The sequence below is a fragment of the Tubulanus polymorphus genome, chromosome 6 (assembly GCF_964204645.1).
Source record: "Tubulanus polymorphus chromosome 6, tnTubPoly1.2, whole genome shotgun sequence".
NCBI lineage: Eukaryota > Metazoa > Nemertea > Palaeonemertea > Tubulaniformes > Tubulanidae > Tubulanus > Tubulanus polymorphus.
Window position 1 is genome coordinate 9445004 of NC_134030.1, and position 27813 is coordinate 9472816.

The 27813-nt window shown below is 39.5% G+C and overlaps 3 protein-coding genes across 3 annotated transcripts; 2 read left to right on the top strand and 1 right to left on the bottom strand.

Annotated features, from left to right (window-relative positions):
• Positions 1–497: 497 nt before the first annotated feature.
• On the bottom strand, positions 498–6843 carry LOC141907060 (solute carrier organic anion transporter family member 4C1-like). The gene is made up of 12 exons (XM_074796625.1): positions 6616–6843; positions 5854–6087; positions 5207–5482; positions 4825–5001; positions 4463–4559; positions 4029–4153; positions 3605–3865; positions 3285–3486; positions 2838–2997; positions 2463–2647; positions 2080–2144; positions 498–1993 (listed from the first exon to the last, which is right to left on the bottom strand). The coding sequence occupies exons 2-12, from the start codon at positions 6011–6013 to the stop codon at positions 1674–1676; spliced, it is 2028 nt and encodes a 675-aa protein (XP_074652726.1). The 5' UTR covers positions 6014–6087; positions 6616–6843; the 3' UTR covers positions 498–1673.
• A 918-nt stretch (positions 6844–7761) lies between these two features.
• On the top strand, positions 7762–15508 carry LOC141907144 (uncharacterized). The gene is made up of 12 exons (XM_074796719.1): positions 7762–7844; positions 8308–8499; positions 9651–9875; positions 10815–11033; positions 11198–11344; positions 11787–12137; positions 12785–12867; positions 12985–13198; positions 13343–13651; positions 14276–14596; positions 14724–14974; positions 15310–15508. The coding sequence occupies exons 1-12, from the start codon at positions 7775–7777 to the stop codon at positions 15379–15381; spliced, it is 2454 nt and encodes an 817-aa protein (XP_074652820.1). The 5' UTR covers positions 7762–7774; the 3' UTR covers positions 15382–15508.
• Positions 15509–20419: 4911 nt separating this feature from the next.
• LOC141907719 (uncharacterized) lies at positions 20420–25459 on the top strand. Its single transcript, XM_074797456.1, has 10 exons — positions 20420–20609; positions 20719–20937; positions 21090–21236; positions 21402–21761; positions 21840–21925; positions 23471–23690; positions 23846–24154; positions 24231–24551; positions 24790–25040; positions 25223–25459. The coding sequence occupies exons 1-10, from the start codon at positions 20420–20422 to the stop codon at positions 25289–25291; spliced, it is 2172 nt and encodes a 723-aa protein (XP_074653557.1). The 3' UTR covers positions 25292–25459.
• The last annotated feature ends 2354 nt before the right edge of the window (positions 25460–27813 follow it).

The following is a 27813-nucleotide window of genomic DNA, read 5'->3' on the forward strand; positions in this document are numbered from 1 at the left end:
AAATGCTTTGAAAGTTCTAATTTTCGAGTAGTCGATATAGAAGTCGTCCCGAATCAAGCAGGCAGAAATCCCCAGCGCCATCACCTCATGCGCAAGGCCAGCTGAGATGGGTAGATCCCTCGCGTATCACATGACCCGAAACAGCTCCCTTACGCTAAATCGGAGAGTAGACTATATGAAATTCTTTAATAATAACAGTCTGGAGGTCTCAAAGACTTCACCAACGATATAGGTCCCCTGGAGAAACTCGCTGCCGATCGCGCGCACCTATCGGCGAAGCGTCGTCACCGAAGGAGCACAGAGCGCGCTGGGCAGACAGATGCGAAAGGCCAGAATCACCAGCACGGAGCCAACACACTTCTATACACGTAGGAGAGCCTTCCTCATCCGGATAGGCCCCACCAGTCACAGCAGTACAACATCCAATTGATGCCATGGTCATCTTTGACCCAAGAAGACGAACGACAACAATCTATTTTTTCTTGAAAAGGACACAACATATATTTATTTATCTTATTATGCAGCAAATATAAGACCACAACGACAGGTTAACTAACGGAATACATGTAATTCATTTTGGATCCGGAGTAAAAACTAATGCAATATTTAATTGGTATGTACATATGACATCAATGGTAGGTGGCCTGAAATGCCTCGTATTTCAGTCAATCACAGGTATTATATCTTCACATAAAAAAACCACTTCTATATTTCATACTTCCACCCCAAGTAGTTTACCATAAACAAAAAACCGTCACAATTATATATCATAGATTCGACGTCGGCACTTAACCAGAGACAGCGAGGAGAGGTCTTCGCCGTCTGACCCGCGCATACCTCGGTGGTAAGAAACAATTACAGGCATTATATTTCTATCGCGCTTGTTACGTTAGTTATAAAGTTTGTTCTGGAAATATAAAAACTATAAGTTTTTTTTCAAAAAGAAACCAACTTAAACTTTTTAAAAAAGTTCTCTCCGCCCACGGACAAATCTTAAATGCAATACAAAATCGAACACAGGACCAAATTATTCTTGTCGCTATTGTTAGAATAATCCCGCTGCAGCTATTCAAATAAGGACAATAATCGGTAGGGACCTATACGTAATCTGGCATCGCCGAATAGGATTTCTAACATAAGTTTGGAATAAATCATTTGTACATCAAAACGAGTAAAGACACTTCGCACTTCGATTCATTAGTAGGCCTGCTGCACATTAGCATGGCAGTATCAACTAGATTATATGTAGCCTAGTACATTTAGTAAATACGTCCATGTAATTAGTCACTATAGCCGCGATCACATGAGCTAAATATTGCCCGTGTCAAATTTAGCCTGGAACAACTATTCAAACGAGTGCCAAATGGGCCAGTGCCTGTTTGGTCCGACCAAAAACGTTGGATCAGGCCCGAGCAAAATTTCAGCACGGTTAAATGACTGCATGAATTGCAACTGGTTCTGGAAGTGCTTTGTTTAAGCAATATTTAGTTTTGAATTAGTGGTTTGCGCGCTCTCTAATTAGGCACGGGCCAAATTTGACTCGGGTCTTATCCGTGTCAATTTGGCTCGGGCCAAATTGTCTCCGTGTAACCGCGGCTTTTATATGTACATGTATGCAGGTATTTCCATTTGACTATCCTCCACGAAATTATGCAATCTAATCCCTCAAATCATTAAGATGCAGCGGTCATAACCTTCATGGCGGTTGCACTTCCGCCGTTCGGTTCAACGAATGTTGTTTCCGTTGGCGTTCTATCGATCTCGCCGTTCATGTTGTAGGTGGTGGCTTCGTCTGGTGGCTTGTACATCAGCAACGCTACCAGGCCGAAGAAAAGCGCCACAATCCCCACACCGATACCTAAACCGTACATGCTTATACTCATTAGATAACTGTCGTAGATCATACACGAACCCTTTTCGTCGCATTTGTCCTGCCATAACAAACAAGAACTGTCCATGACGACACCGAACAATATTGGTCCAGGTATCGATCCTGCGGAAGGAGAAGAAAGACGTTTTTTTTTCATTGTAAGACAAGACATTCAACAAATCGGGTTTCCTTTCCGAGCCGTACCTTACCTAGAAATCGTATCAATATCCACTGAACTCCCAACGCATACGTTCTAGTTTTTCCTGGAACAACTCTGTACAAGGAAAATACGAAAATGGAAGAAACCGATGGATTATTTAAGAGTAAAATCCCACAATTAATCAATTGATAGCTAAAAGATTTCTTTGAAATATAAGAAACATTTCAGGTGGTTGCTACCACCCTTCTTCTCTAAAATGGAGTATGGCACCCGAAATATTTATAATATTTTAGATAAACTTAAGATAACTATCAATTCATTTATTGTGGGGTTTTACTCATCGTTTTATCACGGATATTGAAGTTTCTTCGTCGGGTGATAAAGGCTGGATACTAAGAAATTATTTTTGAAAAAATGGAATGGCATGTATACCTGAGACTGACGCTGATACCAGGCGTCAAGGGCAGCAGGGTGAAGAATACAACCATTACGAGAAATACCAGAAACACCGGTAACATATAGCAGTATGTCTCGCAAACACCAGTTTTCGCTTGTGATACGGAACTGTTGGCTACGACATCCGGGTCGGCTTCTATACACGCGCAATCGCTATAAAACTAGTAAAAAGTAACATCCATTTTAGGAATCATGAACTTATGTTTCAAAATTAAGTTAATTCGTAACACATTTTTTAGTTAATCCTGTGACATTCATAATTCATCAGGAAGAAATTTTAAACACTTTGAACAAATATATAATTCTGAAAAAAAAGATTGGACTTTCCATTCTCTGTGATGCTACACGTACATAATTTCCTTCATCGATTTTTTTGATATGTTTACATCCGGCGTGACAAGCGGTGAAATACTGAACACCGTCTACACCACAAATTGGTTGGTTACTTGTCACCAAACAGTTACAATCATCGTTGCACCGATCGGTCAAATTCACGTGGCTCAATTGAGGTCTTTGAAAGAGAAATGCATTAAGGTAGAATGGGGCAATGAGCCTATATAACTGCAATATAGAAAATTCAAATTTAATTCCGCTGCAGAGATAATTGGAAAACGATAGAATGCCACCGGCAAATTTATGGTTGTTAAACGTAAAAAGAGGTAATGAGATAAAGCCTATAAACTGTAAATTAAAATTCAATTCTGCTGCGGAGAATTGGAAAACGATTAAATACCATCGGCAAATCTATGGTCGTTATGATATGCAATTTTTGAAAATTGATTAAGAAGAATTACGAACACGTTTGCGCCTGTGTAAGGATGGTTTATGCCAGCGATTTTGGGGGCATCGCATCGCGCAAAGAAGACGGCGCTAGCTAGGACAGCGACTGTTATGCTGAGCGCGCATAATCTCAGCATTCCTCGCACTTTCAGTTCTAATTTCTTGCTGATCACACCGCCCAAAAGCAGAGCGCCGGCAGCACCCGGCACCACTACAGCACCTTGAAAAAATAAACAACCACTACATAATTATACAGAATTGATTTCGTAGTACACCGAGCCCGATACTAGCTGTACTTGATTGATTTGATTATATTTGATTTGTCGTTGACGAGTTACCAGTAACTATTGCCGAGAACGAAGCGGTCTGAGAAAACTGATTTTCCACGTACTTCGCCAGAAAGTTGCCGAAACCCTGTACGACGAGCTGCGAGCAACACGCCGCCAACGACAGCGATATGAACGTCGGGTTCTTCAGTAGAATCCACGTCACCCTCGGCAGGTCTCGGACTTGTTCGCCGAAGTTCGATTGTCTGAATAGGTCCTCCGATCCATCGTTGTGGGCCTGTGACTGACGATATTTCCTGACTAGTCTAGCACCTGAAAGAAATAATGATAATGACGGAATACGTACATTTTCAAATTATGCCTTTTCTAGAGTATCCTTGGATGGAGGAAATGAGGCACTGATAAACATGTATATACAAGAATGCCTGGATATTCGAAGTTTTGAGAAAAACGAATCGCTCGATACGGTGCATACCTTTGGTTTCTTTTCCGAAGCAGAAAAATAGTGCACTGCAAATCAACGCACAGAACGAACTGATGAGATAAGCGATCCACCAAGCTCCAATCCAACGTGGGTCTTCAGAACTATAGAGAATTGTGCTGAAATTAAACACCATAATCAATTGGAACTGGCCAAATAATGCGGTATCTTCCTCGATAGTTCAATAATAATACATGTACATGTATAGCAGTAGATCCCTCCGAGGATATGGGCTCAAAGTTTCCTTGGCGTTAAGTGCGAAGAATGATATTTTTACCAATATATATTTTTCCTTACGTTTCGGGCAGAATCGTTCCACCATCGTAATAGAGTTTATTTGTTTGTTTGAAAATGACAGTTATAGTTAGAACTGTAAATCTTAAAGCGTCGTAAGGAAAGAAAAAACGATAACAGTTGCGAAACCGTACCTGTTGATTGTATCTACGTCCACGTACAATTTGAGCAGCATTCCACCAGCTACGAAACCTATAGCGGGCCCCAGTGCCGTTGTCGATTGGAATATACCTGAAATTTAACATTTTAGATCAATTTTCTTTTCCATGCACCGACAATAATTCATCGTACATATATATTCTCTTTGCATTTTTGGAACGCTGTTAGTTATATATGAAGTCCCATTCAGCTAAGCGTTAATGATCCTTTATGCGACCTTTTTTCATTCGGATTGGCAGCTGTTAGGGTATTACGGAAATGAACAATTCGAATTTGATTCGCTCAGCCAGCAATATAGAAAGGAAGATAGGCCTACACGTTTTCCACTCAGACATACCGACATATAGCGGCGAGTTGTGGGTGTGGACGTTTTCGTCAAGGTAAACAGTTCCGATGATGAAAAGGGTGGTGCCGCCCAGACCGTGCATTAGCTGACCCAGAATGAACACATATAAACAGTTCTGTAAATGCCACAATTCGTTGGTAGCACCCTCTAGACAGATAGTCGTGTTACCTAATAAAAAAAGTGTTAACAAATCATTAATGATATGAAAATAGGAATTAACAAATTAATAATTGATGATTCTGAGGATGCTTCAAAATATTATTCTTTTGACATTTTACGAACGACTATTTCCCAGAGAATCTTGCTGGCATGCTGAGTCGTGTCCGAATGATAATCTCAGGTAAATATCAGTATTAGAAAGATAAAGACGCACCCATACAGACATCCGATACAACAAGCGTCGACTCGTAGGTCGGCGTGATGAAGTGAGGTAGACTCATGATGAACGAACCCATCGATACGGCAAGGCACGAGAAACCCAGCCACCGTGGCATGTTACAGGATCGGCCGAAATAGGAAAGCGGTAGGACTGCTATACCGCTGGCAATGTCGTACGAACTAGCGATTAGTCCGGCCTGAGTACTCGATAGATGAAAGCGCTTCTCGATTGTTGCAGTATTCACTCCTACTATACCCATTGCGACAAACCCTGGAAGTACAATCAGTATATACTAGTACGTAGGGCCTCCCCCAATGTCTGATAATTCCAATTACCGGAAACCCTTTAAAATGGCAATTCTCGCTGGAAGTAGAATCTCGTTCTAAAAGAGGTTTCAGCTAAAATTGTGCGAATATACGAATAGGGTGTTCGAGGGTTTTCGCGCACTTTTTTCAAGGAATCCTTTATCCGCAATTTTAGGCCACTTCATCACACTACATGCAACCATACCTATAATAGAAACTGGGACTCCCACTAGGCTATATCGCGTTTTATAGCACGGAGAGGCCTAATTTATGTATGACAACGTACAAACGGAAAAAATCATACAAATTATTTTAACAACAACGATATAGGCTTACCTTGTATAAGGCCAAATAGCGACACCATTGCCAATATGGTTTTTGAATTATTCCATCCTTGAATGAAGGCTGGTTTACATTTTCCATAACCACAGGCAACGGCCTCAGCTTCTTCGTCCGTGAGGTCATCATCTTGGTCCTTTTCCTGTTGATAAGACATTTCTGGATTCCGGAATATTGTTCACGCTTTTGCGTTACGTATGTCGGCCTACCTGGCTTGAAATATACAGCAGCCTGTATATAGAAAAACCATGTTAATATATACATGTTAAAACTAACTAGTTTATTGACATTATTCAAAAATCCCTTCTTTTAATAGGTGTATATAATACCGTTACTGTATGGTTTGTCACCATTTCAATAACTATATTTCTGCCACAGTGAATATTCAAACAGTAGGCTGCCTAAAAGCTTATACCGCTAACAGGTTTCATAGATTATTGGGCTTTCCAACTATAAGGGCACATTTTTAAGAAAGGTTTATGAAAATGTATAAATGATTATATAATGATTGAAAATACGAAGGTCGTCAATAGCGCAAGGAATGACCATTAAATATCGTTGTGTCTACGAGCAATCATCTCAACTTTGAGATGATTGCTCGTAGATGTTGTGAAGCGGTGGGTATCAGGGTACCGGTAACTGATATCAATTCCCCCTTCTATATAATGTCGATGATAAATCTGCTGCGCATGCCAGTCGCATTGTTTTTATGCTAAAATTTGATATATACGTATGACAATGAATGAATTTTGGACTCACTTTGACTCGTTTTGATTCACAGGAAACCGTTTACACATGCAGCATATACATTCTGCACCACGGACACATAATCTATATGTCAGGCCTCACAAATCATTCATATCAGGCAATGAGTTCAATCAAATCCGACTGGGTTTTTTGAACGATGAGCACGATTTTGAACGGTATTTATAATCTATAATGAAATAGAGGCGTCGTCTCATATCCCTACACTGTGTACATAGATCCATCATCCACAGTCTGTATGGTATGCTGAACTGATACTGGAATGGTTGCTTCCATATTCCACCGTGCAATCATGGATCTATTATGTACGTCTATGCTGCAATAGTACAGAAAACACTCGACGCTTTTTTCACTCGGTTCTCGTGTAGCCAGTTGCAACAGATGTGGTTATCCGATGCCGTTGACAACTTGAAGGTGTTCGACCTGAAATGGCCTCGTGACGTTCCTAGTAAATATCGCGTCCTCAGATGTTCTATCACGATATTCGTCGCACACCAGCCTCTCTAATATAACAACCATGAGTCATCAACTAGAAATCGTCTGCGAATACGAGATTTTGTGCAAGTCGACGTGTCTCTCAATGGACCCCTAACCCATGAATGGCCCAATTGAATAAAGAATCCAATTCAAAGTATCCATTCAGAGTTATTCACAAAATTAAGCTGCATCAATGATGGTAATGGCGGATGACATCGCATGATGCCTTTGATGGGCGTTTCTTGGTTACAAAGATACCGTTGTTGGTGAAAATCTGTTGCAATAACAAAGGTTGAGAAGTTTCATTCTGTCCATTACTTGTCCAAAATATTTACGCGGCACCTTGAGATATGTAATTGTGTTTAACGATCTGGCGCGTGTCTAACATTCGTTTCTTATACCGTCTGGGTGGAAGATCGTACGATGGAGACTGCAAACCGAACCCTTTGGGTTAAACTCGCCTCATAACGTTTATTGTTTCATATACTTAATTATATCTATGTGACATAATATATACGAAAATGATTCTGTAATTTGTTAGTACAATGTGTAATATATGTTTCGGGTGCTATTTATTTAGCGCGGCCAATTTGTCGGTAATTCTATGATTTATTGCAGCTAGACAAAAAAACGTAGACTGGAGTCTCACATGAGTTCTCACAAACTTCGAAGCAAGATGTGGAGACAATATTTGTGCGGTCTCCTTGCGTTAGCGGCTGCGTTGAATACGATACAAAGCGCTGAAGGTAGGCATCAATTAGATTTCAGGCTAATCCGATGATCATGAAATTTATTGCATGTATATTTCAAACAGCAGAAAGCACTTAGATACCGATTTATTTCAATATCCTGGTTGAAAAATTGACGGAACAATAGCGCCGGATGAATCGGCAGAGCATGGACGTAATAAACTTACATACATACTTTGAGGTATACCGAGGTACCTTGTTTTTTGAAACTATATACATATCTCTAGGAGGTGATTATTGTATATACATGTAGCATCTTGGTTGTCTCCTCAGGTGCTACAGTATATTAATGTTGATTTGATTCCAATCGATTCTTATTAAAATGAATAGTGTTTTTACGTAGAATCATGTTTCATTCTCGCGATTTGTCACCAAAGACTGTTAGAATATGACATTATATTGAATACTGAATGTTTTGGATTCGGTTTAGACATCAACTGGTCGGTCATATTTTTTTCAGGGACATGTTTTGGTAGCAGTTGCACCGGTTGGTCGTGCCACTGCGTTTCCAATACCGAAGACGCAAATGCAAAAATCGTCTGTCCTTCTTCATCGGCCGGGCGTCTTAAATGCCCGTCGTCGGCACCGCATTGCGAGAAAAGGGCCGATAGATACCGTAATTGGGAGTGGAAAGGACCAGGTTGTCAAATAGGTAAGTTACAATTACAAATAGTCAGAGCAAATAGAGAGTGCGCGCTCAGAAATTCGCGCACCTGTCATTCATTTGTCAAACTCTCAAGTTCAGCGTCTATCGAAAACAAATTACATTTCGTACCGGTATATGGGTTAATTATCTACGAGATCATCGATAACGAGATCATGATAAGTATTTTGGTGAATAAGCTACACTTGATCTTTAAGCAGGGGCCATTTTCTCAAAAGTTGGTTTCAAAAGAAAGTCCCTGAATAAATGCCATAAGATTGTCATTACGTCAGATGTCCACGGGATTAAACTTTAGTGCAACTGTATAGCCACCAGAAAACTTTCCTCTATGTTAATGGATGGATTGCATTCAACACCTAACAAACTCTATACGAATGTCATTGGCAAGATACAAAAATGTCGATGATGTAAATACGTAATTTCCGTGTGCAAACGCGGCCAGTACTTATATTTGATGATTGACTCCAGTTACAGGACATAATCAAACATGTCTGAATGAAATGACGAGAAAAATATATGTAGTTGTCTATAAAAATATAAACTGCTGTGGCCCAATTGCAATTGTGGCCCAAAATAACAGTGTGTGTATTATGATTGGCCAAAAAACATAAGTATGTGTAATTCATATAGAAAAACTAAAATGATGTAATCAAAACCTACATAACCCCCGGATAAAGTTCGAAAAGTCGTTTCCTCCTTTTTTTATTTCTAATTTTTGATAAATGAATTCTTTTGGTTTCCATCTTAATTTGTACATTGTGGGTTTTGAGCATACAACCATTCTCCACGTCTGGCTGTGGCTATTCCACTAATAAGGCTAAGAATATTTTCCTGGGAAAATCGTTTTGAAAAAACGCAGAAAAATGATTTTGAAAAATCCGTAAGGGAATAATTAAGTCACGCAAAAAAAATATTTTTTTGAAAGAATATTCTATTAATACAACGCAATTACGCAGTGATACAAGTCGAGTCTGCATTCTAAATGTCGAACAATATGTTTTTAACAATTTCAGTTTATATCGACTTATATAGATTGCAATAACCAATATATTAGCATACTTCAATTCTACATTATTTCAGATCTTTCATAAAGTTTTTAATTTTTGCATCCAATTTTCATCGGTACGTGACGCGTGTAGGTAACGTGGCTGAATCGAAGCGGGCAACAATGTCCTCGAATGGTGGTTATTACAATTCACAGAAACACTGCCTTGATGGCAAAATATCGGGCAGCCAGTACTGCGAAACGCGTGAGCAAATCAATCCTTGGATCATCGTCGATCTCGGTTCTAAACACGTCGTACAAGCGGTGGATTTGTACTATTCGACCAGAAGTTCAAGCACTTCTTGTTACAATTCTCAAAGTAAGTTTTCAAGCAAATTATTTATGTATACAACCTAGAACAAAGCGACAGATACCTACGTGGGAATAGGATTCATTTTACGTTTGGCATCGGTTGTTCCTTATTGTTTCACAGTCAATACGATAAGACAACGGCGGAACCATGACCGGCACGTGCTCCCGTCTCAATTTTCCCGTACCGTTTGGAAAATACAATGGCAATATTTTCAGGGCACTTTTCCCACCCGAAATTGATAAGACAGCGCAGTGCAAAATTTAGCTTATGTTCTCTTAAAGTGCCCCTCACGTGCCTAGAAATTCGATGAATATGCACTGAAATTCAAAAAATTGTCCAGACTTGGCCGCGAGGATACTTAACTTGCCCTTCATTTCGTGCTCCTGACAAGTCTGCCCCTCGATCCACCCATGTAGGATGACACCAGGCCCAAGTTATCTTCGCTTCTTATCCACTCGAAGGAATCAAGAATCTAATTCATAAAGAATTATCGAAGTAGCCACTTTTGTAATTCGTACATGTACTTTATCGCATTACTAAAGTGGCACAATGCATGTACTAGACAATTTAGAATGAAACGCTAGCTCTACCCAGTGCTAGACAGTTACCGGTTAGATTTGACACCAAACATACAATTTGTTCATTTCAAAATGTTTTGACTCCTGAGCCAGGTTTTAACTGTGAGATTCCTGATACGCGAAACGAGGTTGCTAGAACTTCAGAAAAAAACAAAAACGTCGAATTAAAAGAAAAATCCGTTTTGTCGTGTTAAAAAGTGAGTTTAACTTGTCTTGGCGAAAATATCAACCTAAATCTAACTTGAAAGTCGTTTACTTTGTGTGCATCTCAAGATTGCGACCTTTGGTTTCCCACAATTTCAAATATGAATAGCTCATTAGTCCAGTCAAAATAGGACGAAACGTATATTGGAAACATTTTTTTCAGGAAGGTTGAAGTGGCGTTTGTTGCAGAGCCGAGTCGGCAATGGTAACGATGTGCACAATCCTTTGTGCACGAATTTCACCGATGTCGGGTACGGCTGCGGTAACCACGTGCTTAAACGATGCGACGAATCGTTGATAGGGCGGTATGTTTCCGTGCAAATGATGGGTCGTGAGAGATTAAAACTAACTGAGATTGCCGTCATCGGATTCAAGTATATGGGTACGATCGTTGCTTTTGATATCAAATACCACATACTAATTTAATTTTTCTTCTCCGTACGGCTCTATACCCATAACATCCAACCCAAGCGGCAGTAGCCCTTATATATTAAAACACACACGTTGGAAACCATCATTTATGGATCAGGGTATATCGATTTTCAGACCCGACTCAGTGCACGTATCCAGGCTCGTTCGGTTGTATGGCTGAAGCTCAGTGCAATCTGAAAGTCCCGAATAGAGTCGACTATTTGACCGGTTACTGTCATAATGGCTGCAACGCGAACTACATCGGCAAATACTGCGATAAAGGTCGGTTCCACAGTTTTTTTTTTACAATAATACTTGAACTTTATTGTCAGTTAATAGACTTTTGACAAATTACACACATATATCAAAACATTTATAAAGACGATAACAACAATTTACAGTCCGAAAAAAATATAATAATACCCGTCTTACAATTAATTCTTTAATTCATTGTTTTTAATTATTGTCTTTAATTTATAGTTTTTAATTGATTTGTTTGCGAAGATTTAACGTTGAAAAATGGGACTGAATTCCCAGTCCGATTTCAGATTGATCTTGGTTAATGAATGTTTAAATTATTTTTCGAAGTGACTGCAAAAACAAAATGAGCTCTTCAAACTGAACCGGCATCAACATCAACTTATCAATTATCGAAACTAACTTATCATCTTGTCACAGCGGATACCGGCGTGCCGTTTGATATTTGCTGGTTTTATTTTTTCAGAATTCAAAACAAGATCAGTCCCGAGCGTTGTACCCCAACTGCATAGCGCTGTCGTCACTGTATCGTACCCGTATGTCGCCGATACTATCGATTCGGGAAAGGGTCGAATACGTGTGGGATATCGCGTTCTTTACAGGAAAGTCGGCGACGAAGACTGGATCGTCGCTGGCACTGATCCGCCGCCTAAACCGGGTGATAATCAATACGTTTTGACATCTCTGCGGAATAAAGTCGTAACGGGTCTCGCTGAAAACACGGTTTACGAATTCGTGTTGGCTTTGCGGAAAATCGAAGCCAATTTGAACTCGACGCTTTACGGCAGGACTAAACAGATACACATGCTGTGTTACGGTAAGTGTTAATTCGTGGATTGGAAAGATATTCAGTACGCGGCAGTATTGCGGTAGGCTATGTCCCGAATAAGTACAGGGGCGGAGCTAGGAAAATCGGAAGGCAGGAATGACTAAGGATTTTTTTCTGATAAAGCAGGGCGTCATAGGCTAATAGCGGGTCCCACCCTCGGTGTTAGATATTTTGAAAAGAAAAACATCCTAAAAAATGCTAATTTCGAGAACATGAGTGTCCATTCGCTGGTTTTAACGATCTTTGTCTTGATGAAAAGGACAACCTTAATGGAAAGGCAGGGGTCCGGATTCCCTAGACAACCCCTAAAATCTTCCCCGGCAAGAACACAAGCTTTGCGGTCGTTTGCGGACGGCTCCGTTCAATAGAATTGGTCAATTACGTCGTCGATTTTACTACCTGATCCTGAATGTCCACATCTTAACGGGAAATGATATTGTCTTGTAAAGGATAAGTTGAATATTTTACCTACACGAACACTGTTCATTATATACATGTATATACTGTTGGTAAAATCTTGATAGAGATAAAGTTATTTTCAGCACCCGCCAAAATCAACTAGCTGATTTTATTTTTCGAACGAAATGTCACGAGATCGTCGTGAGTGAAAACGTATTTCGATTTATTGTGTCTAGAACCGCTAGTTGGCCCTGACATCATCAAGGGTGTCCAACGAGATGCAGCTGAGCAGACGTTCAGCATCTTTGTAAATTACTACGTAAGTTAACAGTAATATTCAGAGTATTTCACCGATCAAATACTTTTTTTGTGATGAAATCATGAAATTTTGCGCGTTTATACGGTTTCTTGTTTGTATCGTTCCTCTTTACTATAGTGGCTTTCGGATGAGCAGACACGGTGCAACGGACCGGGCACTATCTACAGGATATTCAAACTCACGAAGAACAAGTGGCAGAACATCGGACAAGGATCGTTGATTAAAAACGTGAAACCTTACACGAAAGTGCGCGTGAAAGTCGGAGTACAGAATAAAGGAAACAGAGGCTTCGTTTTCGGCAAGATTCGTGAATTCTTGACAGGATCCGCAGGTGCTTTCTTTTGATTCGTCAGCCTTTTTTGGGAGGATTTCTTTCAACGTGAACAAATATATTTCATATCTCTGAACATAGTTCCAAACCTATCCTGTAATGTGATTGTGGTCACCGCATATATTACGTTTCGTCGTTTTTTAGTCGTGAATTTGACAGCGAAAAACATAAGCTCCAGTAGTGTGAACGTAACGTGGACAACTCCAGAGCAGCTTCGACATCTACGATTCAACTTTACGGGCCTTTACGTATTGAGGAGACCATTGGCGTGTCCGGTGTCGTATCAGTCGGAGCAGGGTATACTGTTCAGTCCATTCCCGACGAAACTCCACGAATTACGTCTGATCGGCTTGAAAAGCCACGCCGAATACGATGTGACGATCAGCCCGATTCCTCTGGATGGATCTATGCAACGCGGCTCCGCTACATTTAACTTCACAACGATGCAGTCAGGTAAAATATGAGTGCATCATTTCGTATAAAACAAAGTCATTCGTGCTATAGTAGACATTCGTGCTCTTCTGTAATTACCAGCGATAAATTAGAAATTTCATTTAACTCCCGTTCGATCATGAGCGAATTTACATTGAATATATTATGCTTCGTTATGAACTTGCCACGCGCAATGTTTTCATCTGACGTGTAGACCTTATCAGTTCACCGAGAACCATCATAAGATAAGATATGATTTTATTACACTCTATCCATATTGGTAGTGGTAAAAGGGAATTTACCAAAGATAATCTCATTTAGAAAATTCTTTCGAACTTGTTGAAATATCGCTATAGCGAACTCGGTGGTTCACGCAAGCAACGTGTGCTAAATTGCCGCGATCCAATTACTTTCAGGATTGGATGAATCTGCCAGTAAAGCTGCCCACCTCATTAAATTACAAATGCATGATCAAATTGATTTGTTTTTGATTTATATACAATGAAAAAAGAGAAAAAAGAGAAAAAAGCTATGCCATTAATCCGTGATAATCGTTTCGTACATCTAACCGTGAAAATCGTTTGGAGCCAGATATCTTTTCTGGGAGCTTACAACGCGTCTATCTATAGAATTTTGATATTTCAGCTCCTACAGCCAAACCCACCGCCCCGAGCGTTTCTCCACATAGAGTCAGCACGACTCACATCACGAATACAACTTGGTGCCGCGTCAACTTTTTCCACATTCCGTGCCAGTCGAGAAATGGAAACTTCACCGGTTTCCGCTATAAACTCTACGAGAAGAACTCCGATGCGTTGGTTTGGGAAGAAGTGGTGATGGAGAGCGAACGCGTCTATATCAAAGACTTGAAACCGTTTACGGACTATTCGCTGAGCTACACCTGGACGAATGAAGCCGGCGAAAGTCCGCAATCCGACGCCACCGATTTCAAAACTGACGAAACAAGTACGTGTATTAGTCTTTTCTTCGGCTTGGATATGTTAATAGAACCTCCGAGAATCGACTACACGGCAATTTTCTAATAATAGTTTTTGCTAGTCGTTGCATGGTTTTCGATTTTTCATGTACGAAGAACTGCTGGAAGTACAGATGAAAATCAACCCCGTCGACCGTAACGAGGACAATTTGGATTTCACAGCGGATTTCACGTTCGAGGAAAGCCGCGGAATAGTTCTGAAATACGCCGTTGAGTGCGGAGAGACGACCGGTGACGGCGTCGAGCCGATAAGACCGACTAATTCGGATTGGGACATCGACGCATCTCCAGAGAATTTACCTTTCAAAGTTTACAATCTGAAGCCCGCTACGTGGTACGGGTGCTTGGTGAGTTTATTGGCATTTTTGCGCTGCGCTCTCGATATTTTCCTACATATAACATATATCAAAGAGCCGTTACCTATATAAACAGGACTTACAGGTTATGAAAATTGCAATGTGCAATCAGTGTAGAAAGCTAGATCTATGTATTTTATTCCATCATTTATAGAAATGATTAATATATGATATCCACAGTGTCTTAAGAGACATTTTCCCGAAAATATCGAACTAAAATGTTTCGGAAACGCATGTTAAACTAAGGCCTAAATCCGCGTTGCGGTCATTACTGTTGGTTGCATTGAAACTGAATATTAACTAGATCTTGCACGTATCTATTTCAGGCGACCGCTTTGAGTAAGAAAGGCTGGGGACCGACTACCGCTTACGTCTACATATTGACAGCGTCGCGTTAATTACGCGGTGGAACTCAAAAGCAGTCACCCGAGGTCGACATATTTCATGATCTAAGATAGTACACCGCATGAAAGGACTTGGCAGATTTTGATAAATTCATTTGTACACTGCTTATAGTTAAAAATTGAATTATTAATCTCATTTGCTTTCTCTTGCATCATGTTTGAATTCATCTCCGTTCTATTCATTCGTACTTTCAAAATATGTATTTCATTTCTAACGCCCACGGGAAAACATATCTTTCAGTTGGCGTTGAAAGCGACGTCTCGAGGCGCAATAAATGCAGAAATTGGCGGACGCGACTGTGGATTTTAGCACGTGTTGTATAGCATTGAAATATTGATGAATATTTCCCTTTCCTAAACTACCCGTGACTGTTAGAATTAGATTTCTTACACTGGCTCTGAGACTGAATGACTTTTTGATCAAAAAGAAACACAAAATGAGAACTAACGTCAGGGTTAGACTACGGTCGTTACTAGTTTGACTATTCGTAGACAAAGCTTTTCTCGCTGCTCCTGCGGTCCTTAGCGTGATTATCAGACGAACGGTTATGGCGGTAACGATTGCGGTCGGAATCAACGTAAAGATCGGAGAACGAACGAATGTAGAATAGTATCTGAGATAAATGTTCTTAGCGAATGGCGTGAACCTTTGGATCCACCTTTCATGCCCAGTACAAAGATTGTTCGAACGACGAGTTCTAAACTTAAAGAAATTCGTAATCTGATCGCAGATCGAAATCACTACAGCCAACAAGACGTAGACGTAACTTTTCTTTATAGAGACAATTCTGACCGCTCTTAGGGGCCAACATACAACTATATATCTGTCTATGGCGATCAGAAATGTTATTAGATCACTGATACTCGTAAACAGTAATCTGAAATTTTTAGTATACGAATACATACGCTTCGTAACGTGGTTTAAACTAGCAGTCATGTCTAGTATCAATGTGTGACTGTAGAGCTTGTACTGGAAGTCAAATACAACGTATGATAGACAAATACCAACGTCTGCAATGGCCAAAGATCTCATGTAGAATATGCTGGTGTTGACGGGATGTTCTTTGCTGAGCGTCATGAATGACAGTAAATTTGCACAAACGCCAAATACGGCTACGCTAAAAATAACGTAATTCATCACTTGTAGGTACATGTTGACGTGTAGCGGTTTGTAGTCGGAATGGTGGTTGTATTTGCACCGAGACGATGTTTTCGGTTCGTCTTCGATGAAATCCGACATACTGACGTTAGAAATGATAGTAAGGTTTTTGAATACGGCCATATTCGAAATCCGACGAGTGCGCCGACAGTCGGAATATTTGTCGAGCGAAGCTAGGCAAAGAATTATTTAAGAAGATCGTTGAAAACGTCGGGACGCGAGTATCTATTTATCTTAACAATGAGATAAGACAGATATTACATGTATCACAGTCACGAAGACCACAACACTAATAAGCACTGTGGACGATACCCAGGGAGAGAGAAAACCACGGTTCGAAACCGCTAAACCTTAAATCAGACGAAGAATCGCCGTCTCAAAACAGATCTTTCACATACACCAGCTCACCTATCAAACCGAAGTGAATAAACGTAAATAGCATATGATTTTCAATATTGTAGAAGATCCGGTTGAATAGACTATTCAAGAAATATATATATCGAGTTTCATTTATCACTATATACATTAAATGTAACTGAATCTGAAAGGAATACAATATATATTGATCATACGTATCTTGAATACGCATTGCATCGTAAACGTATTGAAATTGTCTATCTGATACTATGAATATATATGTATACATTTATATTTTGGAAACATTGAGAGTGTGAGTATTGAAGCGAACCGATATTTTCATCCGCGTGAGGTTTTCAAGTTCAAATCCCAGTTAATCACAGAGTTAACGAGTGTGGCCGATGAGACGTGGAAAAAAAACCGGCTCGAAATCTTCAAAAATATGTCCTGACGCGGCAGCTATGAAGAGTCGCTGTCCGATAACTGTCCTATACTGTCTGATATTTCATAGATACAAAATACTAATTCGCGAGGTATCTAGAATCCGCCTCAGATTAGAAGGATAATATTCAGTTAGTTCTAAAAAAATGTTAAACGCTGCTAATGATGATGGGGGATGTCTATACCTAATATCGACCAATTTCGGTTGTAATCGCTTGCTTAATGTACAACTTTTTGACGCGGAAAGATTGTGCATTTCAAAGAACTCGCTCGATCGTGCAAAATGCTAACATGGACGAGACCTGGTAGATATGGAAAACACCTTTCGGTAATAACTGTATTTAGATTGTACGATACTGACTGATATTGAAACACCAGAAACGAAGATGCAGATAAAGAAGAATACATCATGCATAATGATATTAAAAGTATAAACGAAGCCACACACAAATAGAGAAGTTGCACCAGGTGCCATTTGAGGTGGTTTCGCGGGTCCTGCATTGTTGGACAGGTTTTAACATTTTTTACACTGAAGCCTTTAGCGCGATTCACCGTCCAACAATGCGGCCGGGACCAGCTGTACCGCCTCAAAATGGGTTCTGGCAACTGGAAACTTCCCCATTGAAGTTCAGTCTACATTGTCAAACATTCTTTTTAGATTACAGTAACGCTGATGAAACGACTTATCATCTCACTTAAATCGTTGATTTTCAGGGGAGATATTCATCAACTAGAATCTTCGATTCTATTCTAAATCGATACTTCCAAATTTTCGATATTTTCCATTTTAAATTTTTGTGTATGTAGGCAAGTAATGAATGCAATGTGTAATGTTCCAGGATCTGTTCATCCATCGTTTATATTTCTAACGCTTTCATGAGATATAATATGTCACTTTCGGCTAGTAGATAAAAAATCGATGTCATGCGTATAGGCGTACTCATGTTGAAAACAAAAATATAAAATCCAAATTTGCTTACGTAGCCGGCTTGATTTAATTTGTTGGTGGTGAAAATAAATAATAGAAGCTGAGCTTAATAATAGGTCAGTTATTCAGGCGATTAAATTGACATCTACTGATAGAAAATCTACGAAATCTAAACGAACGACAATGATGCACGTAAGGGTTGCACTCACTTACGCCGTGTTAACGCTGCCATCTGTTCTTACTGCAATCTTGCAATCTAATGAATAAATTATTTTTGCAACAGAAAATAAGTCGGAACAGATTAGATGAAAAAGGCCGAGCGCCCCAGCTGCTTCTTGACGTTTATTTGGAAATTATACCAAAACACGTGATAACCTAAATCATTGTCACGTATGCCATGTTAACGCTGCCATCTTGTCTTACTGTAAGCTTGCAATCTAATAGATAAATCATTATTGCGTTCCTCTGAAGATGAGGTTTAGAATTGACCTCGGAACTGTTGGAAAATAAACTTTTTTACGAGTCTACTGAGGGTTTTTATTTACAAACGTGTAACTATGTAATCAATTTCTATATTCACTTGTTACTTGAACGTGAAATCCGAAGTCAGCTGAATATTATTTTGGAAGTCGATGATATTTCCCGTGACAATTGAGAGTTAGGTGTTGAATGTTTCCAGGCCCGCCAGACTTCGGATGAGAACCCGGGTCAACCGTTCTTATCATCTATATTCAGTATCGAGATAGGCTATCAATCACCGAATTCTATAGACCGAGGTTCACGCAGGTATAACAAAAGCCATCCCTCGTTTAGTTCAGTTCATTCATCGCAACGGAAGTCGGTGTTAGTTGTAGTCGACTGATTGTCCGATTCGTCCACGAATACAACATGGTGCGTCTAACATACGCGTTAAGTTTCCTTGTTGCAGTTTACGCGTTAGATTCATTTATGTTGCCTTCAGAGGGTAAGTAATGACTATTCTAAATCTATTTTTTCCAAAAGTTTGAAATTTAACATCATAACAATAACAATGACAAATATGTGATTTCATACGGACACTAATGAATTGTGCAACATTTATAGTAGTAAAACGAAGATCTGTATTCAATTGTCTCTAGATTTTAGAAATGGTGTCTAAAAATGAAAACGATCATTTTTATTAAGATACGGTGATAGATCTTGGTGTTTTAGGTACTTGTTTCGGGCAGAGTTGCACAGGCTGGTCGTGCCATTGCACTAAATCTCGATATGGCAGGCGCTTGCAGAAATTCTGTCCATTGAAGTCCGCAGATGAAGGCTCTCTTACGTGTCCACCATCGGCACCGTACTGCGAACCGATTTATAAGCGTCAGCTGGACCGGCAATGGAAAGGACCCGGCTGTCAGATCGGTAATGCAAAAAATAGAACTGAAAACATTAAGAGTAATATGAAAATAGTTGATTCTCATTTTGTTGAGATGTATGTAAGTTCCCCCTCTCACAAGAGGGTTATTTTCTATCACAAAATTGAACTTGTAGACAAAGTGGTGGTGCACAAATTACCTTTGGCAAAAATGTTCGGATAGTACATCTAACTGTATGCCACTCTCTACATCCAAACACAATAGACCTATGGTATTTAGTAAATATGAAATGATTTGATGCATTTGTCCCAGAACTGATTTAGGCTGTCGATTCATCCGAATAAAAACGCATTATGAATACCCCAGTTGTGGCAGTTGTGGCCAGATTGACCCAAAATATATTAACATGGCTAATAACAGTGCCAATTACCAAAAGCGAATTTATAGCCGTCTGATTCTTTTTTAGGAATCATGCCTGGGTTTTCCTAATCGTAATGATAGTAATGATAATAATGGTCATTTATATAGCGCAGATATCCTAACAAGAGTCAGAATTGTACTGGCTAATGGTTTTGATTTGGGTTTCAAACATTTTCGTATTTTCTCAAGTGAGCGCATATCGTTAAAACATAACGACTACCGAATATGAATCAAGATATAAACATAAAATATAAACATAATATAAAAGCATAATTTTCTTCGAACGAATTGATTTTCAAATTTGGTTTCACAGCATATTGCATTAATTCATTGCGATAATTTCAATGTCGTTCAGGTAACATAGCTGAATCGAAGGAAGTTAGAATGTCTTCCGGGCGGAGCCATGACGATGCAAGTCAATGCGTCGATGGCACTACATCTGATTATTGTGAAACGCTCAAAGAACGAAATCCATGGCTGATAGTCGATCTCGGTTCTAGATACGTGGTACACGAGGTCATCGTATGGTATCGGACGTATACGGCGTACACTGGGTATTGCTCAATTAAAAAGAGTAAGCATCAACCGAAAGTCGGGGTTATATTTCCGCATTGGAGACTCTCCAGTCCATCGATTCTTACAGTATTCTTTGACAGGTTTAAGAACCCACTTATTTTTTTCAGGAAAGCTGAGGTGGAGAGTCGTACAGAGTCGAGTCGGTGACAGCAACAACCTGACTAATCCATTATGCGCCAATTACACAGATGTAAAATACGAGTGCGGTAACCATGTGTCTAAACGTTGCAACGAGGCGTTGGTAGGGCGGTATGTTTCCGTGCAAGTAATCGATTTTCAAAGATTAAAACTCACCGAAGTGCAAGTTATCGGGTTTAAGTATATAGGTAACTGAGATCACCGCGTAAATCACAGCAAAACTGCTACAAAACATAAATATTACTAAATTACAAATATCATATAATCATCAAATATGGTTTCCTTAAGACGTCTGTTCGTATAGATCAATTCAAATAATATTCAATGTCCGCATTTTCAGACCCGACTCAGTGCACGTATCCAGGCTCGTTCGGCTGTATGGCTGAAGCTCAGTGCAATCTCAATGTCCCCAATAGAGTCGACTATTTGACCGGGTACTGTCATAATGGTTGTAATGCGAATTATATCGGCCAATACTGCGATAAAGGTTGGTCTTGTAATTACAAGAATTCGTATTTTAGGTGAAAATAGCTGTGCACCGGGTTAACTACAACAAGCAGTTTCGTTCCTTGACATCGATCTTTGAATCCCTACATTGTTCAAAAAATGAATCCACCAGTAAAACAAATTAAATTATCGGTATATTTTACAGAATTCAAATTGACGTATACAATGAAATTGGTAAGCCAGATTCATAGCGTCAACGTCACGATATCGAATCCACGAGTACCGAATGGCAATATGGATTCGGGTAAAGGTTCTATACGAGTGGGATATCACATCCTTTACAGAAAAGTCGGCGATAAAGACTGGATCGTCGGAGCTACTGAACCACCAGCAAAACCGGGTGCCAGTATATACGTCATAGCATCGAAGCGAGATATAGTTATTTCGGGTCTTACTGCAAACACCCAGTATGAATTCACGGCCACGGCCTGGAAAATCGACGCTGATTTGAGCTCGACCTTGACTGAAGATACTCGGAAATCATATGTGTACACATTGTGCCACGGTAATTCCCATTTTACTATCAACGCGTATTTTGGAAAAATCAACGCACTATCGACTCGTTTTTTTATGATTCATATAGAGCCACTAGTTGGTCCGGATGTTGCCAGCTTGAAACAACAGCGAGTTGCTGATTCACCGATGTATAATGTTTACGTGAGACACGAGGTAAATACAAATCACAATTTCAAAATAAAGCTGCAAAGCAGCGATAACGGGTTTCTGCCTTGCTAGATTAAATGTCGTTTCTACGAAGGTTGCAAAATATTTCACTGAAATCAGTTCATTACGTACCGCTATTTTGAAGGAGCACCACCTAGGGGTCAGCATATATCATGGATACGTTGACCCACATGGCTACTAAGCGCATAGTACTCATGTACCAAGTTTAGGGAAAATAACTTCGAGAATAACGAAGATAAGGTGTTCTTACCATTCCCTAGTGACAGTTGTATGAACTTATTTAGCTGGTAAGCATACTATACATATGTAGATGTACTCACACTAGGTTTTGTGATATCTATAATAAAATGGTTGAGTAACACTCGAAAAACGAATGCTAGAATGAGTTTTCAAAATTTACGCCCCCTAGTGGCTAGAATAGGAACTATGTAAGGGGTTCGTTATCTTATACCCAGGTAGTTGTGTATCAATTTTCACAGAAATCCATTAATTCGTGTAGTAGATATCAATGAAAATGCATTTCCAGCCGCTCGTAGGTGGCGCTGCTATAGAACCATATGAGTTACATAGTTATACCATACATAAATACAAGCGTCTTGTCCAGGGCTACTGACCGCTCGATGGAACCACAATTCTATCTGCAACGGTCAAGGAGCTATGAGCAAAAATCTCATTTAAAATATTTGGGTGGCCATTTTCGGGCCCCTAGAGCCCAAACGGTTAATCGCAGATATGGCGTGCCATTGACTTATTTAACCTCCGGGCTGTTTTTCCGACATAGTAGTTTTACGATGTCAGAATTTTCGAAAGTAAAACACCCCCTGGTGGGGATCGGAGTCCCCAATCAAAGATCCCTTAGACTAACCTCAAGGTACCTGAATTACGTATATCTCACGTAAGTCAAGTAAATCCATTGAGGAATATTCTTGTTACTACCCTAGCAGAGTGATTCATATAGGACGCCTGTTCTTGTGTGTACAGATACGGCAAGGCTAGAAATCATTCTGTTCTATCATGGACTCTAAAACGAAGAGTTCATGGTTCTATTCCCTCGAGAATGACCTCATTCACTACCGATTTAACTGTCATCCACAACTGAGCCACACAGTTTGTCAGTACACGTATTCTTTGCGACATACCTGTCGCTGTTTAGACCCAGTAATTACACGGGAATTATTCATAATAAATTACTATACGCAAATTCGAAACGGTTAGACGCTAAGTTATATTTCTGTCGGAATTGAAAATTATGTTTATAAGCTGTTAGTGGTCGAGTCTGAGAGGAGTTACATTTTATGAAAGAATTTTGGCTGGAAAGTGGAAAAGAAATAATAATAATAATCAACAGAATTATAAGAGGGTTTCTGTGAAAGCAGCAGAATTCCTAATAAGATATCCATCCTTAAAAGCTACACCTTAATCGACTAACCCCAATTCTAATTCGTTAATGATGGCACTTTTAGAGGACAACGAACACTTTATCTGGTATTTTGAGCATACAATGACTATTTGTACGATCTTTCTTTTTAGCCGCTCGCTCGAGATCAGCGACGATGCGACGCACCGGGCACGATTTACAGAATTTTCATACAATCAACGACAAATGATACGTGGATGAATATCGGCCAGAGTTACAATATCCCTGGCCTGAGACCTTTGACGAAATATCGACTGAAAATCGGGATAAAACATAAAGGAAATGCTAACTTTGTCTTCGGCAAGATTCACGAATTCTTGACGGGATCAGCAGGTGTTGTTTTTTTCTTCAAATGAAAAATTCAGTCGAATATAAGTTCGATCAGTTCGATGATAGAAAGTTGTTCATTGTCAAACAGTACACTTGTAATTTAGAATTGATACGACATTATTATTTTATCTCAAACCACGTTTACGACGCTGATGCAGTTACCCATTTGACGGCGAAAAATACATCATTCGGTCTGAACGTTACCTGGAAGACTCCCTTTCAACTTCGACATCTACAATTCAACTTCACTGGAGAGTATCGATTGATCAGTCAACTAGCGTGTCCGAAGCAGAAGCCGAGTCAGAAAACAAAAGGATGTCCATTCCCAACGGATATTAACGAATTAGAACTAGTCGAACTGAGGAGCTACGCCAATTACGAGGTGACAATTACTCCTGTTTCGCTGAACGACGAATCTAATATGGAACGAGAATCAGTTGCATTTAACGTAACCACAAAACAGTCAGGTAACCGCGCTCGCGTTCGATCTCAATCAGCATATTATACTTCAAACATTTCTCACGGCTTCATACTTCTTTCCAGCACCTGTTGGTACCCCTAGACCAGCTGAGGTACGCCCACAAGATGTGAGCTTATCGACGATCAAGGAGACAACTTGGGCATCTGTCCGTTTCTACGAATTATCGTGCGAGTCGAGAAAAGGAAATTTCACCGGTTTCCACTATAAACTATACGAGAAAAACTCCGGTGAATTAGTACAGGAAAATGTTACGATGGACTATGAATATGTCTATATCGACGGCTTGAAACCGTTTACGACGTATTTGCTTAGCTACACTTGGACGAACGAAGCCGGTGAAAGTCAACGATCTAATAGCACCGAATTCAAAACAGATGAAACTAGTAAGTCAAATATAGTATTCAGGAGATATAATGCATTACCATTTGCCGACTATATGCCTTCCCATTTAGTCCAGTGATATACCGTTTTCATGAGCAAAAAACGCAGAAGATGGAGAAGTAACTGAGGCTATCTTAAATAAAATCTTTGGCAGAAAAATGTCAATGCTCATCTTGACGAGATCCCTGCTCGATTTTTAGAAACATCGCATAACAAATGTTTTATGTGTACTATTTTCAGCTTTATTGGAAGTACAGATGAAAATAAACCCCGTTGATCGTAATGAGGACAATTTGGACTTCACCGTCGATTTTACGTTCGACCAAATCCGCGGAGAAGTTCTGAACTATGCCTTACAGTGCGGAGAGACGACCGGTGAAGGCGTCAAACCGAAAAGACCCAGTCGTTCATATTGGAATATTAATGTATCTTCAGAGCATTTACCTTTCAATGTTTACAACTTGAAGCCCGCGACGTGGTACGGATGTAGGGTAAGTTAGTCAGGGTAGTTTAGTTTCTTAGCTGCTAGCTCGTTGTATCGGAAGAGGTCAGATATTGTTGTTATTACGATGCTTTTGTAATGTTTCATGTAATTGATACTTACCTTAAAGTTTAAACATCTATGCTGTATACAGCATCTACTGTATTCAAAAAATATCTATATTTCTTCTAGGGAAGTGCTTTGAGTAAGAAAGGCTGGGGTCCATCCACTGCTTACGTCTACGTCTTGACAGATGGTTGAATCACACCCAGAGCCACACGTGGAAAATGGAGTAATGGCATACAGATCTGTATCTCAACTTACATTGGAATACTGACGAGAATGAAAATTCATATGTAAAATTCTGACTGTATGAATGCGTTATTTTCTTTTCCAATAGATATCATAATGATATGATATACATACACATATGCATATACATAGACATATGTATATCCAATACATATGCATGTGCATGTGCATGTACATGTACATGTACATATACATATACATCTTTTAGACAAGTAACTCATAGAAATTGAATAATTAATCAAGTGTTTTCCAAAACATTGCACTGTAATTCGCTACTTCTTAATACATCTGAAAACGAATAAAAGTTGTAATCAGGACTCATTTGTTCGAAGATGATTTGTTTTTCGTATGCCATCACTCTTCGCGTATAGCTTTCTTGACCCTTATTCCTGAACTAGAAATTTAATAGGATGTACGTGGCTCACTGTCTTCCTTGCACACTGCGTACAGAAAAGGACTTTTTAACGTTTTTCGAATAATTGTCTTTAATGAGCATCAATCAGCTGATGGGCGCTTGACCTTATCCTCTATCATCTTGTGTCGGCTTATTTTCTGTTGCGAACAAGTATATTCTTCAGTGTCGACAGTTTTGACGGATGACATGTATTCAGAATGCCCGACTAAGTGACCGATTGTGTTAGAATTATTTTCAGGCAAATTTTCTTCCACGTGTTGCCGCATAACTGAAATTCTATACTTTGTACCACTAGAAAATTTATCAAATTCATATTCAAATAGTGAATTTCCACAAACGTCCAATTTAAGCTGATATAAGCTGAGTTTATCTAATCCAGCGTTGACGATAAGAGGTCATAATATGTCTGTTGTAACATCCAATCATTTCCACACATTGCCCATTGATTTTACGATTACTTTCGAAAACATTTTGCATGGCAGAGGCGACAATGAATTCTACTGATGCGCGGATTAGCCGACCGTACTACTCCATTCTCCTCATGTCCGTGGAAAATAAATCAGGAGGTTACCGTACGCTGTCATACACTATTCTGTCAATTGAATTCATTTTGGGTGCTATTGGAAATTCGGCTACTTTCTTCATAATGATTAGCCACAGATTCCGGGGTTTATCGTACGCTAACTATCTAATCGTTTTGTCGCTGAGCGATTTGTACGTTTGCGTCAGTTACACGTTGATGCCCATGGTACAGTTCATTCTCATTCACATGCGCAGTGGTCCAAGATTCATCATGAACTCTCTGATAAGTTGTCAAATCAACCAATTCATGAATCATTATGCCGGTGCTTGTAGTTCGTGGTTGATAGTAGCTATATCTCTGGAACGCGTGGCAGTCGTGCTCTTCCCGTTCACTTCACGTTTGGTTTGCACACCTAGATTCGCAATATGCGTCATTGTCTTCATTTGCACAAATAACGTCGCTATAAGCGTTGTTTCTTCTTTGAATACATATTTTACCGATCACTTGTTGTGTTATCAGTATCATAATTTTCAAGTGACATTTGCTCGAACATACGTCGTCCTAATCTATTTTCTACCTTTAGCACTCATCGTTACGGCCAACTCCATCATTATCGGTGTATTATTCAGGCGTTCTGAATTGACCTCGACTGATAGGAAATCCGTAAGGTCTAAACGAACGACATTAATGCTCGTAACGGTTGCCCTCGCGTATGCCGCGTTAACGCTACCGTCCTGTATCACCGCGGTCTTACCAATCGTCGTATCGCTGAAAGAGCTGATTTTCGACATACTCAGTCAGTTACAATCGTGTAACTACGTCATCAACTTTTACATATACCTTTTAATGGGACGAGAAATTCGAGAATATTTCTTCGCAAAACTTGCGTGCAAATACGTACGTAGCAAATAGTAGGATATGAATGTAATTGTTCCCGACGCTTATCATTAGGTCCGATTATGAGTATGCCTTCTCAACATACCAATGACTAGGCCGTATTCCAATAAATATATAACTCTATGAAAATCTGAGGTGTTTAAGCAACAAATCTAGTTATTGACATTAGTTTCTTTTCACTTGGTACTATGATTGCAAGATTGCAATCGGATGCCCGCATCGCTTCCGTTAGTATTATGCCTTCCACCTTTGTCTGAATGCTAAGCAAGATTCAAATAAATTCACTGTTGTAAAATCTAGCAAATTGATTCAAATACATGTAAATTAACTGTTGTCAAACTGAGCAAATCATGAGAAAATAATTGTAAGTAAGTAGTTGTTGATGTATTTATTGCAGACAATCGATTCAATCTGATGGAACAAGTTTTTTCAAGTAACAAATCTTTGTCTGGTTATTAACGTAAGTTGTCAATTCATGATTGTGACTTTCTATTTCAACATAAACGTGTTGGGGATAAAATGAACAGTTAAGGTCCAGGACGGATGTCAGTTTGCATAAGAAACATTATATGATAATGTCAGTATCTCTAGAAACATGTGCCAAATAAATCTAATATGTTCAGGAAAAATACTATC